Source organism: Branchiostoma belcheri, unplaced genomic scaffold (genome assembly GCF_001625305.1).
Source record: "Branchiostoma belcheri isolate BF01 breed outbred unplaced genomic scaffold, Haploidv18h27 scaffold23, whole genome shotgun sequence".
NCBI classification, from domain to species: domain Eukaryota; kingdom Metazoa; phylum Chordata; class Leptocardii; order Amphioxiformes; family Branchiostomatidae; genus Branchiostoma; species Branchiostoma belcheri.
This window is the reverse complement of record NW_017803824.1, coordinates 3440378-3459872: the sequence shown is the minus strand read 5'-3', so window position 1 is coordinate 3459872 and position 19495 is coordinate 3440378. Positions and strand designations below refer to the sequence as shown.

General features: G+C 40.3%; 2 protein-coding genes and 1 pseudogene across 4 annotated transcripts; all 3 read left to right on the top strand.

The window, feature by feature from the left end:
• Positions 1-1728: 1728 nt before the first annotated feature.
• LOC109470715 lies at positions 1729-9333 on the top strand (annotated as a pseudogene).
• Positions 9334-9936: 603 nt separating this feature from the next.
• LOC109470714 (cytochrome P450 3A8-like) lies at positions 9937-17043 on the top strand. Of its 3 annotated transcripts, none has more exons than XM_019769774.1 (15): positions 9937-10089; positions 10357-10457; positions 10725-10821; positions 10929-10987; positions 11166-11262; positions 11671-11793; positions 12248-12336; positions 12999-13147; positions 13478-13605; positions 13744-13840; positions 14049-14209; positions 14572-14660; positions 14933-15070; positions 15362-15524; positions 15921-17043. In XM_019769774.1, exons 2-15 carry the CDS (start codon positions 10378-10380, stop codon positions 16011-16013), a joined length of 1563 nt encoding a protein of 520 aa, XP_019625333.1. In that variant the 5' UTR covers positions 9937-10089; positions 10357-10377; the 3' UTR covers positions 16014-17043. The 3 variants fall into 3 exon arrangements, with proteins under 3 accessions (XP_019625333.1, XP_019625335.1, XP_019625332.1); XM_019769776.1 differs by having other exon boundaries at positions 9937-10129; positions 10374-10457; XM_019769773.1 differs by having other exon boundaries at positions 9937-10129.
• A 332-nt stretch (positions 17044-17375) lies between these two features.
• LOC109470737 lies at positions 17376-19185 on the top strand. The gene is made up of 2 exons (XM_019769802.1): positions 17376-17558; positions 18074-19185. Exon 2 carries the CDS (start codon positions 18074-18076, stop codon positions 18821-18823), a length of 750 nt encoding a protein of 249 aa, XP_019625361.1. The 5' UTR covers positions 17376-17558; the 3' UTR covers positions 18824-19185.
• Positions 19186-19495: the final 310 nt, after the last annotated feature.

Below are 19495 nucleotides of genomic sequence, written 5' to 3'. Positions count from 1 at the left end.
GACCAAACAAATGTCGCCGTATTTTTTGTTATATTGATAATGATAATAAAATTCATCTATATCATGAAGTGACAGCTAAACAAATGTGAACGTCCGAAAATATCGACGGTGATGTGTATATTATCCTTCGACTGTGTACAAGAATATAATATTGGAATGAATATTGGAACATATGTGTGTTATGGGATAGACTATATTATATAATATAATATAGTGCGCTTTTATATTTTTAAAAGTATTGCTTTCAACTGTACCTAAATTTCACGTATTGGCTCTAGTGTACTTTGTATTGATTATTAAGTTCTAAATTGTTAACGTATTCCACACTGTACACATTTTAAAATACTTTTCAGTATGAAAACTCGTAACTTAGGATAGGCCAATGGATTGAACACGTGCAAATTCATCCCTTGGGAAGAATCACAATTAAATACGGGGTATTTGGTAGAATACAGAGGTGAAGCTTTGTTTTTTGTTTACCATTTCAAGATGGCTACCTTTTGGCATCGGACAGGTCTGGTTTCTTGCGCCACTGTGCCCTCGCGGTCATTTCTAGTGATCAAACACTCTGTATGAGATCTGTCCAAGGCTAAATATACAAAAGAAATCTGCCTAAGGAGAGGGAATGATTACACATGCTGGTGAATTCAAGGCTTCTTGCCTAGGAGAGGGCCTTGTAGACATGTACACTCGCATGTTTGTATGTTCTCTACAGACCCCTTCAGGTGGCAAAAATGCATGAGAAGTCATGATTATCATTACATAAATAAGTGCCTTTCCCATCCAGTTTAGCACAGGCATGTCAGTCGGATAAGCACGGTGACATTTATGGTAAGATTTTTATGACAAATCCACGACAAACTCAGAGCCAGGAATGTTCCAAACTAAACCCACTGGCTTTATCCTGAGAAAGTTCAGTAGATACAACAATGGAGACCCACCCGACTAACCGGCTCCTAGCTACGTACGTGCCAATTAGCGCCTAACCCGCGGCGCATTTGAGATAACCCGTCAGATTTGAGATAACCCTCACCTCAGACAGGTGACGGTAATCTCCAAGCAGATTCGGTAGTGCAGGGGGACTTTATGTTGGCCGCCTGTAACCAAACGTGCACAAAAGCTTTCCGCTCTCGCGCAGACGTATATACTGTGTACTCTTATTCGTAAATAATTTCATCAAGTTGGTAAACGAATGAATAGCACTGCAAAGTTCTTTGATCACAACCATTTATTTTTCACGAGCCGACATTTCGATGACCGTCCGTCATCTTCATCAATTCTGACTGGTTTTACTGTGCACTGACGCTAGATGTTACTTACTCATTCTCCATCGTGCTGACTGATGACTGTTTAAAATGTTGATTTTATACAACCAAGATGATACATTTCACGGCAAGATTATGCCAAGCAGCACATACTACTTTTACTGATACATGCAAGTACAATGCATATTAGTAACAGCACAGGCGCGTAAGAATGCCTCCCAGCGGAATGCAACGTAACCGCAACCTACTGTGTACGCAGGAAGACTGTAATTTAACTTCTGGCGAATTCTTTGACCAACTATCCATGACATTTCCTGTGTCGATGTAACACACCAATATCGCAAAAGGAAATAGCATTGGTCAAATCCGACAATAACTTTCCCAAACCTGTCGAACTTCTTTTGAATTGCAAATCCTGAGGTAGGGCTGACCCGGAAGAACAACAACGAGTGACGTAATGTTTTGTGTGAGTCTCAAGGCAAGAGACGCCCAACAACTCAAGCTGGCTGAGGCAAAGACTTTCATACCTTGTCTGCATTCGGTTAAGCAAGTCCTCTGTCTGTGGTGAACAGGTCTAGTCGCATACCCATCGTGCTTACATTACAAGTACCACAGGTGCTCCCAGTGACGGTCCAGGTAAACTCTGACCGACTTGCTTCTGACTATCCGCTCTGGTACAAAAATAGACATGATAGAGTGTTTAGTCATTTATATCATGACTAAATGTTTTCATACACTTCTTGCAGTGAACAGACGAGCCATAGTTCTGGATCTTACAAGTGGAGCCTTTAACCTGTAGCTCAGCAAGCGTCACGGCACATTTTTCTAGTCAAAGCATTGGTTAAACGTTAGGTCTGTTGGTGAGTTTGACGTCTGTAATATTTCTGTGTTTATGCCCTGACCAGACTGTAGTCACGACCTGTTGATGACACCATGGCTCTACAAGACTTCCTTCCAAGCGATGTTCCCATGACATGGCTCCTTCTGGCGCTGCTAGCAGTTCTCTTCTACCTGTAAGTTTGATTCATATGCATAATTATTATTATTACTGACATGGGGTTTCCGGAAAAGGTGGGGCAGTCCAGCTTGCCAGGCTACCATGCCAGGCTACCCTGCTTTGTGGGCACCAAGGACTGTCAAAAACATAATTTACTGCAGTTGAATTGTTGTAGGATTGGCCTCTACTGTATACTAGCACTTCCTTTAATAGTTGTCATAATTACATTTTGCAAATTAGGACAAGACTAGAATTTAACTTACACATTCCCTGCAGGTATGCAGTGCATCCCTTATGGACCTTCAAGAAGATGGGTATCCCTGGACCCACCCCTTTGCCCTTAGTTGGGAACTTGTGGTCATGGACTACAGTTGTAAGTATGAATTCCTTCTCGAAACAATTTCAGCTTCTCATGGCATGGTGATTCCTTATATCTAAAAAGTACCTAACAACCTAACACTTCACTTATCAGGTTTATCCATGGAGTGACTCCATGGTTTATCTAAGCTGTCTTGTATATTTTCAATCTATTTGAAGGTAGCTAGGGCCTTAATGGTGTGTTTCCTATTTCATTCCAGGAAAAAAAATAGAGTTGGTACTTATTGATAATAAGTACTTTGTTCATGTGCAGGGAATCTGGAATGCAGACGCGTCAAGACAGCGTGTGGAACAATATGGTAAAGTGTATGGGTAAGTCCAGAATATGTTTACTTAATGTTTTTTCCAGATTTTGGCTGGTGATCGATTATGAGGAAAAGGAAACTTCAATTCCTTGCAGCATGATTGTACTTATGTTTTTATACCTCTCTCACTAAAGGTTTTTCTTTGGACGTACTCCAACACTCATCATATCTGACCGTGAGATGCTCAGAGAGATCTTTGTGAAAAAGTTCCATGCTCTCACCAACCGCGCTGTGAGTAAGAGGCCTGCAGCAGTTGTTTCTGGTTAGACAGTCAAACCAATGGACAAGTCTTTTCATTCAGAAAAGCCCAAAATGCTGTAACAGTTATTGTTGTCATTTCCGATTCACTGAGTGTGATTCTATGATGTACCACTGTGCCATATCTACTCATAGCATATAAAATGTTGATTACACACCTACACAATTGATGAGAAAACAACAACAACAAAAATTTCCAAAATGCTGTAAATATTTCTCGGAGGTATGACTGTTCTTGGACTGAAGTCTTGTTATTCATTTCCAAACCAGAGCGAAAACCTGACGCTGGATACAAAACCCGGCGGCCGGATGCTGACCAATCTGAGGGATGAAGACTGGAAGGATGTGCGCAGTACCTTAAGTCCAGCCTTCAGTGGGGGCAAACTTAAGATGGTAAGGCCAGGGAAAATTCATCTTTTGTCTCCAAATAAAAAGACTCTTTTTTTTAACCCAATCAAAAGTTTTTTTATGATTCCGCCAACATTTTGGTGACTGTTTGTCACCTTCCTCTGTCATGAATGCCATGCATTAACCTGCTCCGTTCTTTGTCTCCATGCTAGGTCTAGCAGAGATTGAATGGAGCAGGTATAGCACAAATACACCTGCTCATAGATTCCATTTTTTCAAACAGATGGGACCAGCCATAAACAGCTGTGCTGACCAGCTGGTGCAGAACATGGCAAAGTTTTGCAGAAACAGGAGAGTCCTTTGACACCAAGGAGTGAGTATCAGTAGGAATTTTAAAACGAGTTAAGGTGTGTCAGATTTTGCACTCAATGTATTGACTTTCATACATCTAAGATCCAATAAGTGGAACCTAATGTAATGGCAACTCTCTTAATCTGGGTACCACAAGACTGCCACATTTGAAACAAATCTTGAACAGTGGATATCTGAAATGTCTTAGGTTACTTGGCCTATAATATTGGGATTATGAGAAATAACATACTTCAAGGTTCAGACTTTCTCCATGGTCACAGTTTCAGGATAAAGTTCAGCATCATTTTTCGAAATCCATTTGATGTCGGTCTAACAGTATGCTTATCTTCAATTCAGACTGACAGGTGCGTTTACTATGGACGTCATTGCCAGGACTGCCTTTTGGTACCGAGATCGACTCCCAACGCAACCCACAGGACCCCCTTTGTCTGATGGGCAGGAAAGCTTTCAATATCGGCTTCAGAAATCCAATGATTTGTTGTTCAGTGAGTCCACCTTTTTATGTCACTATCTGAATAAAGGTCAATGTCCAGATTCAATACCAAAAATTATTCTGAAATTATTTGTCATGTAGTAATGTTGTAAAGGCCAGCGTTGGACATCTAAGTGTACCAACACATGTGTAATGTCGTTCAGATGCTTAGAATAGAATTTTCACCTCTTTGATTGAGCGTCTAAATGATTCAGAAATATAACCTAGATCATGTACTGTATGCTCATCTGCCTATTATTAATAGGCAGATGGCTATACAATACATTAATAGTACTCAAATGCTATTTACTCTTGGAAGGAAATTTAAAAAGAAACTTGGCATTGCTGTTCTCATTGTATATGTTACTGGGTTTTCTACTTTGCTGAAAGTTTCTCTTTCCTACCAATCTGTAGTAATGTTCCCCACCATCATGAAGCCCATCATGGAGTGGCTGAACGTTGACATGTTTCCAACTGATGCTACCAGCTTCTTCTATGGCATTTTTGACCAGCTGATGGGGATTAGACAGAAGAGTGATGAGGTATGTGTACATGTGTACATGTATATCACATGTGTGCACGTGTGTTCAGTCATCTGTATCTGTATCTGTATAGCCAGTATAACTGCCTTTCGGCATAACACACCAGCTTTGCAGGCAAGCGGCGCGGCGGCAGCTGGCTACATTACACCTATTGACTTGTTACACCTACATGTAACCCTTGAACATCTAACTCTACACTTTGTTTAAAGTGAGTTCCACTCAGCGATAGTTCTAGGAAAGAATGAATTCTTGAACGCCTCAATCCTCGGTTGATAACTCTGGTACTTGAAGGCATGGCTATTTCTTGTTCTCTTCTGGGCTTGTATTAGGTACTTAGTAATTGGGACGTCCACCAGTTTATTAGTCATTTTGTACATTATCATGCGTGTTCTTAAACAAAACATTATTAAAAGTTTGAAATTAGGCAACAATGCCAGTCATCATCATCTCAGGGCATGAATTCTTTCTTGAAGCCCCTGCCCTTAACTCAGGCTTGTGCCATTTTGGGGTAACATTATTTCATGTGTAGTACACTTGTGTTTTTGTTTATTTGTTTTTCTATTTATTATATTTTCTTTTTTTTCAGAAGGGACGGGTTGACTTCATGCAACTGATGATGGATGCTCACAAGGATACAGATGAGGAAGCAGAGGAGGGCGTCAAGTCGCATGGGCAGAAGCGTGGTAATCCTTCAAAACTCAGACTCTTTTACTGACTACCAGGTTTATTGTCTATTCCTCTTAAACCCTGACTTTTCTAATAGTTATTTTTCATTGTTTGGATACATTGTACAATTTAAGAAAGTCACAAAGAGCTGAAACAGTGAAGGTGCTGAATTTTACCCTTCATCTTAATTTGTCTTAAAGTTTGTTTTTTCTATTGTTGTTGTGAAAAATTGTAGCTCTAACCAGGGACGACATTGTTGCCAATGGCTTCCTGTTCTTTGTTGCTGGCTATGAGACAACTGCGACCACAATGGCCTTTGTGTTGTACAACTTTGCACTCAATCAAGAAGAACAGGAGAAGGCCAGGGAAGAGATCAAAAATATTATGCAAGACAGGGTATGACTCTTCATAGAATAGAATCTTAGGCTTAATGAAAACAATGTGTTACAACCCAAAAACACTAACCTTACACGCTGTGAACTTAACAAGTACACTGTATGTCAGGACAGAAATGATTAAGTTCATTCCAAACAAACCAAGACAAAATGAAGCGACCGATATGATCTAGTTACTAACTTTTCATGGTAGGATAGGTACAAATATAGTTTGATTACAGGTGGTTGTTTTGGGAAACCAGGAATTTGATTCTTTTTGTGTTTTATGGTGCATATTTCAGGCCTAGAACTCAACTGCAATGATATCTATCGATACCTGTATTGGAAGTATAGTTAATGTAGTTATCTTTAATGCTAGGCTAGGTACTTGTTATATAGTTATGTTATAAAAAGAAACATGTGATACTTCTGTCCCACTGCAGGAGCTGGTTGACTATGAGGCAGTGCATGAGATGTCTTACTTGGAGATGTGTTGTATGGAGACCCTGCGCATGTACCCTCCTGTATCAGAGTTGGTTTTTTTTTTTTATTATATTTATCGTCTTATGCATACATCATAAACTGCAGTTGTTGTAAGTTGTAACCCCACCCTGTAGCATGTGAATCAGGATCCAGGGGATTTTGTACATAACATCCAGTCATGTTGGCCTAAACAGACTAAACTAAACTTTCCACTAGATCTAGATGTATGGTCTTCAGGATTACTTACCCGATTACTGCAGGTATACGACCTTATGGCCTGACAGGGGATTGAACCTTGTTACATCTATTGTTCTAGTATTGGCCGGATGGTCAATGAAGAGGTCAAAGTTCAGTGGCTGACCATTCCCAAGGACATGTTTGTGATGGTGCCCGTCCTCGCTATCCACTACGATCCCGGACGCTGGCCGGAACCCAAGAACTTCATCCCTGAAAGGTACTGTGGACAATTTTAGATGACAATGGTCTTTATTGCAAATTCCTGCCCAGAATGGCTAAATTCAGTACCAGTAGTGTCAAACCTGTATAAGAAAACACTTCTGTCTCCCTATCCACCTATATCCCTCTATCTACCTATCCCTCTATCTACCTATCCCTCTATCCACCTATCCCTCTATCCACCTATCCCTCTGTCCCCCTATCCCTCTATCTCCCTATGCCCCTATCCCCATCCCCCTATCCCTCTACAAATGTATCCCCCTATCCTCTATCCCCCTATGACCCTATCCCTCTACCCCCTATCCCTCTATCCCCCATCCCCTATCTCTCCATCCCCTATCCCTCTATCCTCATTTTTCATTCCAAACTCAACAAATGAGAGAAATGTTGATAGCTTGAGAAGTGACCAATGGTGTATAAATGCAGGTTCACCAAAGAGGCACGGGAGAAGCGGGATCCCTACGACTGGCTCCCGTTCGGGGCGGGGCCAAGGAACTGCATCGGAATGAGGCTGGCGATGATGGAACTGAAAGTCGGAGTGGCCAAGATCCTGATGGAGTACCGCATCATGACTGCGCCTGATACTGATGTGAGGATAGACCTCTACTTATTCACCAGTGTCTTAGTTATTTTTAGTTTTGTATGTGGTTCTGGTTGTTCAATATAATAGATAGAAGTTGCATGTGGATTGTCGATGATATTTGGGATATTTTGAGGGTAGGGGACAATTTGAGCCTCCTAGCAACTTTACACTTTTCCAGTACTAGTACAACTGCTGTTTTTTTACCTTGCCAGAATTAAGTGTACTTCATGTTCTGTAGTGTTTGAATCATATACTGAGTAGAAACCATTCCAATGTGTACAGATGGTTGCCCCTTTCTTAAAGTTGACTAAAGCATAGAAAGGTTTTCTTAGAAAAGCTTAGAAATGTTGCTCAGGCGTTTGACCCAAACATTTCTGTGACAGTACTTCATCCTTGGTGTTCCTTCATAGATCCCTCTAAAGATGAAGAAAGGCAACCAGTTTCCAACTCCAGAAAATGGCGTTCGTCTGAAAGTTGAGCTGCTGAACCAAGACGAGAACTGATCGACAGAGAGGTCCTTCAGAGTCAACGTCATCAAAGTCAACAAGAACAGTTGAATACATGCTAAGGCTACAACAGGTTGATTTGTTGGCACTCAGATTTTTGTAGAAATACAATGATGTGAGGGGGCAAAATAAACAGGGCTAGGCATCATGTGATAGCCCCAAACACTACCATAGAAGGCTCACAAAGTCAACATACTAGACTGGGGTTAAACCTTGATGATACATTTTTTGTGCAAATCATAAGAAATAAATCAGGTAAATCTAAAACTGAAGAAATTAGATTTGTGTGGTCTAATGCATAGTGTATGAGAGAGCTTATGGTGTCAAAATCTTTACATGTTAAAGAGAACCCACCACACTTATCGAGAAGAATAATGTGACCTGGTGTGTTTGGCTGAATGTAGAAGCCATAACAAAGCCACATCGCACTAGTAGCTACTTGAAAAAGTATCATGCTTCACCTTAGTTCAAGATGACAAAATAAGGGATAAGGACAAGTGGGGTAATGTCCTTGGTGCTGAACGTGTTATCATGAACATGAATGTTATCATGACTATTTTTACACATTCAGATGGAATAAGTTGATTATTCAAAATTCAAATACTAAGGTGACTGATAGTGATTACATTTCAGCATTCATGTTCTTTTACATAGTGTGTAGTAATCAGCCATTTTGATTATAGCAAGACTGCTAAAATAAAGAACATAGAAGAATGTAGTCTGTGCATTGTATATATATATGTAAATCTTAACTGGTGCCTGAATTAAGTATTTAGTACTGCTTGTATTCAATGTAATACTTTCTGAATTTAGTGTTAGTATTGTAAAGCCAGTACCACTCCATGTACCCCCCCCCCCATCAATATTCCTGTGTAAAAAAATCAATAACCTTCTTCATAACTCACTTCATTTGACAGGTGGCATCAATTGCTGACATAAGTTTGTGCATGCTTGTAGCATCAACATGATAGTTCAATTTTTGACATCAGTTATATTTCTTGTATGCTTATCTCAAGGTGGTTGGATATATATAGAGACCAACATTAGAAACCTGCTTGAATGGAAACCAAAAGGAGTATTTAGAGTATTACTGTACTATTAATGTTGGTAAAGTTAGTAAGCTGAAGAGAACATTTGATACATTCATACACTTGGGTGTTGACTTACATCAGTACACAATGTAAACAATGTAAAATAAGGTCAAGCAATCTAAATGCTTAATTTTTTTCTCCACATCTTTTTCTTACTTGGTTAAATGTTTGTAAACGTGTGTTATTTGATTTTGGTCTGTACAAATAGATCTGTGTGTAACATGTGGTACATTTGTTTGTAATCAGGTTATGATTAAAACTTTGAAAGCAAATTAGGGCCTGATTACTAGTATTAGTAACAGCGTACGCACATAAGAATGCAAAGTAACTGCAGCCCACTGTGTTCACAGCAAGACTGCAATTTAACTTCTGGGGAATTCTTTGGCCAAATGTCCGTGACGTTTCCTGTGTCGATGACACAATCTCACTGTAACACACCAATATATCGCATAAGGAAATAGCATTTGTCAAATCCGACAATAACTTTCCCAAACCTGTCGAACTTCTTTTGAATTACAAATATACAAAAGTAACGCCCTCCGCACTGGAACACCAGTGCTGAATCAGCGGTCGACATTTGGTCAGCACTGGAATTCCAGTGATGACGTCCCTTCAGCACTGGAACGCTCCTCAAACCAGTGCTGACGTCTTCCCCAGCACAGGAATGTCTCAGTGCTGAGAGGTAGGATTAAGCAGGTTTTTTTCGACCTCCAGGTGTACAAGTGCTGAGTATCACTTCAGCTCTGGTGTTCCAGTGCTGAGAAAGGAGGGCGTTTCTTTTGTATATTTGCTTTTGAATTGCAAGTTCTGAGGTATAGGGCTGACCCGGAAGAACAACAACGGGTGACAATGTTTTTTTAAGGAGGCGTCTCAGGGTAAGAAGCACACATCAAGCTATTTTAAGCTGGCTGAAGCGAAGACTTGCATACCTTGTCTACATACGGTTGAGTGAGGCCTCCGTCACAGAACAGGTCTAGTCGCATCCATCGTGATGTATTAACTTTGACCGACTTGCTTCTGACCATCCGCTCAGGTACATAAATTGAGTGCTTAGTCATCATATATCATGACTAAATATTTTCATACAGTGAACAGACGAGCCATAGTTCTGGATCTTGCAAGTGGAACCTTCAACCTGTACGACTGTAGCTCAGCAAGCGTCACGGCACATTTTTCAAGTCAAAGTTTTGGTATAGTTATCCCTCTGTGGGTGAGTTGACGTCTAAACCTGTAACATTTCTGTGTCTATGTCCTGACTAGTAACGACCTGTTGATAGCACCATGGCTCTACAGGACTTCCTTCCCAGCGATGTTCCCATGACATGGATCCTTCTGGCGCTGCTGGCAGTTCTCTTTTACCTGTAAGTACTGTATGATTCATGTGCATAATTATCAGCTGGGTTCTATCATTACAGATGCGGGGTTTCTGGAAAAAGTGGGTCAGTCCAGCTTGCCAGGCTACCATGCCAGGCTACCCTGCTTTGTGGGCACCAAGGACTACTGTCAAAAACATAATTTACTGCACTTGGGATGTAGGCTTGCATGGCCTCTACTGGAATTTCCTCAGTTGTCATAATTACATTTTGCAAATTAGGACAAGAACAGAATTTAATACATATTCCTTGCAGGTATGCAGTGCATCCCTTATGGACCTTCAAGAGGATGGGTATCCCTGGACCCACCCCTCTACCCTTTTTCGGGAACTTGCTGTCATGGTTTAAAGACGTTAGTTCTTTCTCTCAAACAATTTATGCGTTTTGTAATTCTGGAAATTCTTATTTGAAGATGTATAAACCAATAGCTAACAATCAATATACTTTGTTCATCTGCAGGGAATCTGGAATATAGAAGTGAACAGACAACGAGTGGAAAAATATGGTAAAGTGTATGGGTAAGTATAGAATACCTTTTCACCAAATTTTGGCTGTGTATTTGTGAATAGGATAACATAAGGTTATAAAATAAAGGATTGTCATGATTTTTTCTACAATCAGTAAAGAGGAAACTTTGATTTCTTGTAACATGTTTGTGCAAACTGTGCTGATAACCTTGTCTCTTAATGCCTTAAGGTTCTTCTTTGGGCGTATGCCAATCCTCATCGTATCCGACCGAGAGATGCTCAGAGAGATATTTGTGAAAAAATTCCATGCTCTCACCAACCGCACTGTGAGTAGAAGCCTCTTGCTGTTGTTTTTGGTTAGACAGTTGGTACCAATGGAACTGCTTTTCATCCATAAATTGAATTTATTGATCTTACCTTTGTTAAAAGCCTAAGATACTATAACAGTTGTTGCCAGTTTTTGATGCACTGAAGTCCTTTCTGTGCTTGATTCTGCCTCTACCATAAGGTTATCATCACAATAAGATTTTGTTTACATTCATTTATTCAGAACTTTCTTCATGACATCATTAAAAACACTGTGCCTTATTTAGTCATAACGTATAAAATATTGGTTACACAACCATATTCCAACGCAATTAATGAGACAGGCAGAAATAAATTTACAAAAGCTATTCATATCTCTTGGATGTATGAAGTTGTTGTTGTTGTCTTGTTGTTTGTTTCCAAACCAGGGCAAAGAAATGTTGCTGGATACAAGACCCAGCGGCAGGATGCTGACCAATCTAAGGGACGAAGACTGGAAGGAAGTGCGCAGCACCTTAAGGCCAGCTTTCAGCGGGGGCAAACTGAAGATGGTATGTACATGTATGTAAGGCCAAGGAAAGTTGATCGTGTGTTTCTGATTACAGTCCTGCAAAAATTTGGGATTTTTATTTCTTTTTTTTGAGATTTTGGACAAAATAATCCAACAAATTCAATTTAACACAGTGACTGTACAACTGAAGACACTGTATTCATCACTCAGATGACAAATAGAAAATTTCATATCCCTCTGCCCTCACCAGCAGTCAACCACAAAAGAAGGCTGAGTTTAGTTTTTCCACAGCCAAACTTATAGTAAGACAGCCTTTAGCCTCCTTACTTAAAGAAAAATGTTGTTACATAGCTTTAATACATTAGAAATTACCTTGCATGGCAAACAAACATAGTTTTACACAAACTAAATCTGGTCAAAATTTTCCTGGGTTCCATTCCAGGCTAGCTAGGTCCAAGACACCTAGAGCTCATAGAATCTTTTCTTTTGAACAGATGGGACCAGCGATAAACACCTGTGCTGACCAGCTTGTGCAGAACATTGCGAAGTTTGCAGAAACAGGAGAGTCCTTTGACACCAGGGAGTGAGTGTTGGTAGGAAGTAGGAAATGAGTTAGAGGACAAGACTAAAACGGGACTGAGAGGAAAACTTGAATCTGACTACCACACAGTAGCTTGTGCGTTTAACCCTAAAACTGTGTGTTCAAATGCACACAGTGATATGCAAGCTCGGATTTCATACATCTAAGAGGCAATAAATTGAATAAATGTTGTAAAAAATGCTGCAAAATGGGATTTTCATGTCATTCATGTTCTGTCTAAATTGAAGCGCGCGCTTGGAATAATGGGTCAGGTCTAACCTTTTGTTACACAATCTGCACTTGTCACCGTATATAACACCATTTTTACCGCATTTAACCTATGCCTGTACTGTATATGGTGCCATTTCGGTACAGTATGACAAGTTACAATGAAATCAAAACAGGGCAGGTATGGTTTTCAAGAATATGTTGAGTACCTGGATATTTGTGTGTATACGTGTATCTCTGGGGTAACTGATGCTTCATTAGCAGTAGATCACTTTTTATTTACCATTGTGACAGTCCTAGGTTTAAATACTTGGCAGAATTATAAGAGTTGATAATAATTACATCAAAGTTTTTCACTCAGTTTTCATGACATTTTTCATCTTAATCCCAAAGCCGACAAATCTATTTGCCTGACAGAATGCTCATCTTGATTTCAGACTGACAGGTGCCTTTACTATGGACGTCATCGCCAGGACTGCCTTCGGTACCGAGATCGACTCCCAACGCAACCCACAGGACCCCTTTGTTCTGATGGGCAAGAAGGCTTTTAATGTCAGCATCAAGAACCCATTGGTTCTTTTGTACTGTGAGTGGAATTTTATGCCTCTCCAAATTCACGTCTTTTTGTTAACAAATTATTCTGAAATACTTGCTGGAAGCATTTCCAGGTTATATGTCATGTAGTAATATTATACAGGCCTAAGGGTTGGATTCTAAGTATACTAACACATTTAGATGCATAGAATGACATTAGGATAAGCTCACACCTTTTGTTTAAGCGTCCATCCTCATATTAAGGTACTATGTATGTCATATATATGTCACCGGTTACACATGATATGCAATTATATATGCTATCATGCAATCAACTTGTGTATTTTACTACTATGCTTTTTTCTTCCCTACTGATCTGTAGTTGTCTTCCCCTCCGTCATGAAACCGATCCTGGAGTGGCTAAACATGGATCTCTTTCCAAGTGATGCCACCCGCTTCTTCTACGGTATTTTTGATCAGCTGATTGCGCTTAGACAGAAGAGCAATGAGGTATGTATGTGTATATGTCATTATGCATGACACTTATCCTTGAATTACTCTATTTCTGTTCAAGATTACTTAATAGTTGACTACAAAACATATTTCTTAATACTGATTGTGTTTATGCTTTTCTGTTACTTTTTTTAGAAGGGACGGGTTGACTTCATGCAACTGATGATGGATGCTCACAAGGATACAGAAGAGGAAGCAGAGGAGGGCGTCAAGTCGCACGGGCAGAAACGTGGTAATCCTTCAAAACTCAGTGTCTTTTACTGACAATCTGGTTTATTGTCTGTTCCTCATACACTCGCTCTGACTTTTCTAATAGTTATTTTTCATTGTTTGGATACAATACAATTTAAGAAAGTCACAAAGAGCTGAAACAGTTGAATTTTACCCTTTATCTTAATTTGTTTTAAAAGTTTTTTTTCTATTCTTGTGAAAAATTGCAGCTCTAACCAGAGATGACGTTGTTGCCAATGGATTCCTCTTCTTTGTTGCTGGTTATGAGACAACTGCGAGTACAATGGCCTTTGTGTTGTACAACTTTGCACTCAATCAAGAAGAGCAGAAGAAGGCCAGGAAAGAGATCAAAAAGATTATGGAAGACAGGGTATGGTTCTTTCTTGAATAGCATTTTAGGCATTGTATTACAACCCCAAAACACTGATCTTACACACTGTGAACTTAACAAATACACTGTATGTCAGGACAGAGGTTCATTCCAAAGACACCAAGACAAAATGAAGCAACCAATAAACCACTTCATGGTAGGATAGGTACAAATATAGTTTGATTGCAAGTGGTTGTTTTGAGAAACCAGGAATTTGACTTTTTTTTGTATTTCAGGCCTTGAAAACTCACCTGCAATGATATCTAACAATACCAGTGTTGGAAGTACATTTGTATAGCATTAATGCTAGACTACTTGTTCAGGATAAAAAAGAAACTTGTGACAATTCTGTCCCCCTGCAGGACCTGGTTGACTACGAGGCAGTGCATGAGATGTCCTACTTGGAGATGTGTTGTATGGAGACCCTGCGCATGTACCCTCCTGTAGCAGAGTTGGTTTTGTTTTACATCTTATCTATTTTCTTATGTGTATTTTCTTATGTGTAAACTGCAATGGTTGTAACCCAGTCGCATGTGAATCAGGATGCAGGAGATTTTCTTCATAAAGTCCAGTCATGTTAGCCTTAGGGAGAAACTTCATGAACAAAACCTTCCACTAGATCTAGATGTATGGTCTTCAGGATTACTTACCCATTGCTCTGGATATGCAACCTTATCGCCTGACAGGCGATTGAACCTTGTTGCATCTAATGTAATGTTCCAGTATTGGCCGGATTGTCGATGAGGAGGTCAAGATCCAGTGGCTGACCATTCCCAAGGACATGTTTGTGATGGTACAAGTCCTCGCTATCCACTACGATCCCGAACGCTGGCCGGAACCCATGAAGTTCATCCCTGAAAGGTATTGTGGACCACTTTAGATTACAATTGTCTTTTTTGCATGTTCCTGCCCAGAATCGCCAGTAGAGTCAAACCTGTATAAGAGAAGACTTTTATCCCCCTACCCCCATCTCCTTATATCCCCCTATCCCTCTATCCCCTATCCCTCTAAAATGTATCCCCCTATCCCCTTATCCCCTATTCCCTCATCCCTTATCCCCCTATCCCTCTATCTTCATTGTTCATTGCAAACTCAACAAATGAGAGAAATGTTGATAGCTTGAGAAGTGACCAATGGTGTATTAAAACGCAGGTTCACCAAAGAGGCGCGGGAGAAGCGGGATCCGTACGACTGGCTCCCGTTCGGGGCGGGGCCGAGGACCTGCATCGGAATGAGGCTGGCGATGATGGAACTGAAGGTCGGAGTGGCCAAGATCCTGATGGAGTACCACATCACAACTGCGCCTGATACTGATGTGAGAACTCTAGTAGTTTCACCAGGGTCTTAAGTTGTTTTTATTTCCATATGTGGTTCTCGTTGTTCAATATAATAGATAGAAGTTGCATGTGGATTGTCATGATATTTGGTTTGAGGGTAGGGCACAATTTTTAGCCTCCTTGCGAATTTCTATTTTTCCAGCACCAAAACTGCTACTTTTTTTTACCTTGCCAGAAGTAAGTGTACTTCATGTTCTGTAGCGATCATATACTGAGTAGAAACCATTCCAATGTACATGTACATGGTTGCCCTGCCTTTTCTTAAAGTTGACTAAAGCATAGAAAGGTTTTCTTAGAAAAGCTTAGAAATGTTGGTCAGGCGTTCGACTCAAACATTTCTGTAACATTACTTCATCCTTGGTGTTCCTCCATAGATCCCTCTAAAGATGAAGAAGGGCAACCAGTTTCCAACTCCGGAAAATGGCGTTCGTCTGAAAGTGGAGCTGCTGAATCAAGACGAGAACTGATCGACAGAGAGGTCCTTCAGAGTCAACGTCATCAAAGTCAACAAGAACACTTGAATACATGCTAAGGCCTCAACAGTTTGATGCGTTGGCACTCAGATTTTTGTAGACATTCAATAAAGTGAGGAGGCAAAATAAACAGGGCTAGGCATCATGTGGTAGCCCCAAACACTGCCATAGAAGGCTCGCAAAGTCAACATACTAGACTGGGGTTGAACCTTAATGATACATTGTTTGGTGCAAATCATAATGAAATGAATCAGGTAAATCTAAAACTGAAGAAATAAAATTTGTGTGGTCTAATGCATAGTGTGTGAGAGAGCTTATGGCGTCAAAATCTTTACATGTAAAAGAACCCACCACACTTATCGAGAGGAATAGGGTGACCTGGTGTGTTTGGCTAAATCCACAAGCCATTACAAAGCCACATTGCACTAGTAGCTACTTGAAAAAGCATCATGCTTCACCTTAGTTCAAGATGACAAAATAAGGGATAAGGACAAGTAGGGTAATGTCCTTGGTGCTGAACGTGTTATCATGAACATACATGACTATTTTGTTACACATTCAGCTGGAATAAGTTCAAAATTCAAATACTACCGACAAAAGGTGACTGATGATGACTTCATTGTGGCTTTCATGTTCTTTTACATAGTGTGTAATCAGCCATTTTGATTGTAGCCAGACTGCAAAATTGAATAGCGTAGAATAACATAGTTTGTGCATTCTATGATAAGCTATGTTCAGCATAGCCAACATGCTTGTATACTATTCGATGTAATACTTTCTGAATTTAGTGTAGTGTATAGCCAAGGAGGTTTCTCTTTTTAAACCTCCTTGGTATAGCCAGTACCACATCTTTTTCTTACATGATTATATGTTTGTAAACGCGTGTGTTATTTGCTTTTGGTCTGTAGAAATAGTCCTGTGTGTAACATGTGGTATGATTGTTTGTAACCAGGTTATGATTAAAACTTTCAAAACAAATTAATAAAGGGTCTGATTTGCACTATCCATACGAAAATGTCATAATTCCTTAGCGGTAATGGTGGGAATTTCATACTTGTGACGTGTAAAAAAACTGAATATCGCTATGCATAAATTAAGGCCATGTGGAAGCCATTTGCATAATTGATGATGACATGTTAGAAATGGAATATTGTCAAATGACAGGACTTTCACACATACAGTTTATGTAATTTGCCTAGAGACGGTCATCAATTGGAATAGATTATCATGCTAAATACGTACAACCTAATATTCATAATGAACGAAAAACAAAATTTACAAAAGCTCTAGATATTTCAAGGAGGTATAATCAAGTTTCCGAATTCTTGTTTTGAGGTTGTCTTATATGAGGCCCGCCCTGTGACGCAAGCACAACAGCCTTCACTTACACGTCACTCAACTCGTCAGACAACTTCTGCAGACACCACAGTGACCACGTCACGCTGTGTGCCGGAGGGGTCGCCGGTCTCAGCTTGGCGAATATCGTGTCGTTTTCTAGAAGAATGTGGATTTGACAGAGGCTCAGGGACATAAATTAGGGTAAGCTTTGTTAAAGCCGTTAACATCTAAATTTCTGACCAGGTTTCTTGACGAGTAGGCTAAGCTAATTCATATGAAATAGCCGGTCTGTATGTGACAAGTAAACTAACTGCCAGGTAATTAAATATGGCGACCCGGTGAATTTTAAAACTCTCCATTGCTGCTATCATATCTACAGGTACATTGCATAATGAAACAGAAGACAAATGTATAGAGACCTGTAGGGCGATCTACATCCCACAGATTGTGGATGATAAGAAAAAATTAGCCTATAATCGCTCAATACAGGTTCTATGTCTACCTCTGTCTCCAGGTAATACGTAGTATTGTGTGATATTACCTAGTAGTACATGTACGACCTTTGGCCCACTTTGTGGTCTATAGGTACTTTGATGTGAGCACAATGTAGGAATTATCATCATATCTCAATACTAGTATGTATTTACAGTCAATGTATTAATTGAATCCAGTGAATAGAATACACACCTAAGACGAAGCTTGCTCACGTTTTTCAGATGTCGCCAGACACAGACAGTACCGCCACCATCCCTTACATATACCTGCCTATGCTGCTCCCCTTCATGTTCATGTGGCAGGCCATCGTTCAGATCTACTGGCTCGTGGTGGTCTACAAAACGTCCTGGAACGACTATATCCGGGAATTGAGTCCGGTGATCACCAGTTTTAGCGTGAGCATCATATGTAACGCCGCCTCCACTATACTAGATTTCTACGGGTTCCCCCTGTCTGCCGGCGTGGCCAAGATGTTACCGCCATTCTTCCTGTGTGCGTGTCTGTTTCTGACGCTGAACATCGCCGAGAACCACATGGCGGAGATGTCCACAGCCCACCGCTGGTGCTACCGGCTGCTGGTCGAGAACTGCGAGGGGTTCAGCCTCACCTGGAGCCACGCCGAGACCACCTCCACCGTCAGTACCATCCTGGTGCGGCACTTCGACGTCGGGCTGGACACCGTGGTCTCAATCCACCGAACACAGCTCGCAGTCTGCGTGATCTTCATGTACTCCGTAGAACTGATTTTCTGTAGTATATTTCGCTGGGTGGTCGCCTCGCACATCCCCATCCTTCTATGGGCACTGACTCTGCATAATCTGTCCATGATAGGTGACGTGACGGTATGGGTGCTGTTTGTAGCGAGCGGACTTTTCGTAGCCAATAAGATTGTAGCAATGACATGTAACACAACGGAGCAAGATGACTCAACAGGAGTCTTAAACCCTTTCTGGCATGTGAAAATTATCTAATGTAGGGTAAAGAACATTGTGGGGAGATGTAGCATCCAAAAGCTATTCATTCATTCGTTCTTTCATTCATTTATATTCATTCGTTGTTTTGTTTTAACTATAGGAACTGCTTTCTCATTGCTTGCTGTATCTGTATACATGTATTTGCTTAATTATTTATTCATTGTTATGATAGAAAAGCAATTCTGTGTCATATTTTTTTGGTAAACATACCTTTGAACCGCTAAAATACATCTTGTTGCATTGTTTGCAATTTGAAACGCAAAGTTCCAAACTCTGTGGAAATTTAGATATAGCGCCACATGCCTGTGTTATATTGGGGTCAAATGTGCATGAAATAAAGATGAAATAATAGAATGAAATGACATGCCCACATTTTATATTTGATTATGTCTTTAAAGATCTGATTAGTTGTCGAGCCTGGGTATAGTCTTTGGTTCGATTAGCATTCCATAAAAAGATGCTGAATGTGTCAAAGATCGTCGCGTTAAGCACCACATAATATAGATCAGGAACACACGACCTTAGTACTAGTAAGAATGAATACAAACAAACGACAATGTTTCTGTCAGAAGTATCACCATGTTCTACCCAAATCGTTACATCCATCAAGACTCCCCAGATCGAGTGAAAATCAATAGAAAATTACAAAACGACGCCATCAATGTAATA

Excerpts from the sequence above, each read along its gene's own strand:
- LOC109470714 (XM_019769774.1), top strand. The coding sequence starts at position 10,378 with ATGGCTCTACAGGACTTCCTTCCCAGCGATGTTCCCATGACATGGATC. Across the intron at positions 15,071-15,361 it reads ATGAAGTTCATCCCTGAAAG|GTTCACCAAAGAGGCGCGGG; the intron begins GTATTGTGGACC and ends ATTAAAACGCAG. Across the intron at positions 15,525-15,920 it reads CAACTGCGCCTGATACTGAT|ATCCCTCTAAAGATGAAGAA; the intron begins GTGAGAACTCTA and ends GTTCCTCCATAG.
- LOC109470737 (XM_019769802.1), top strand. The coding sequence starts at position 18,074 with ATGTCGCCAGACACAGACAGTACCGCCACCATCCCTTACATATACCTG.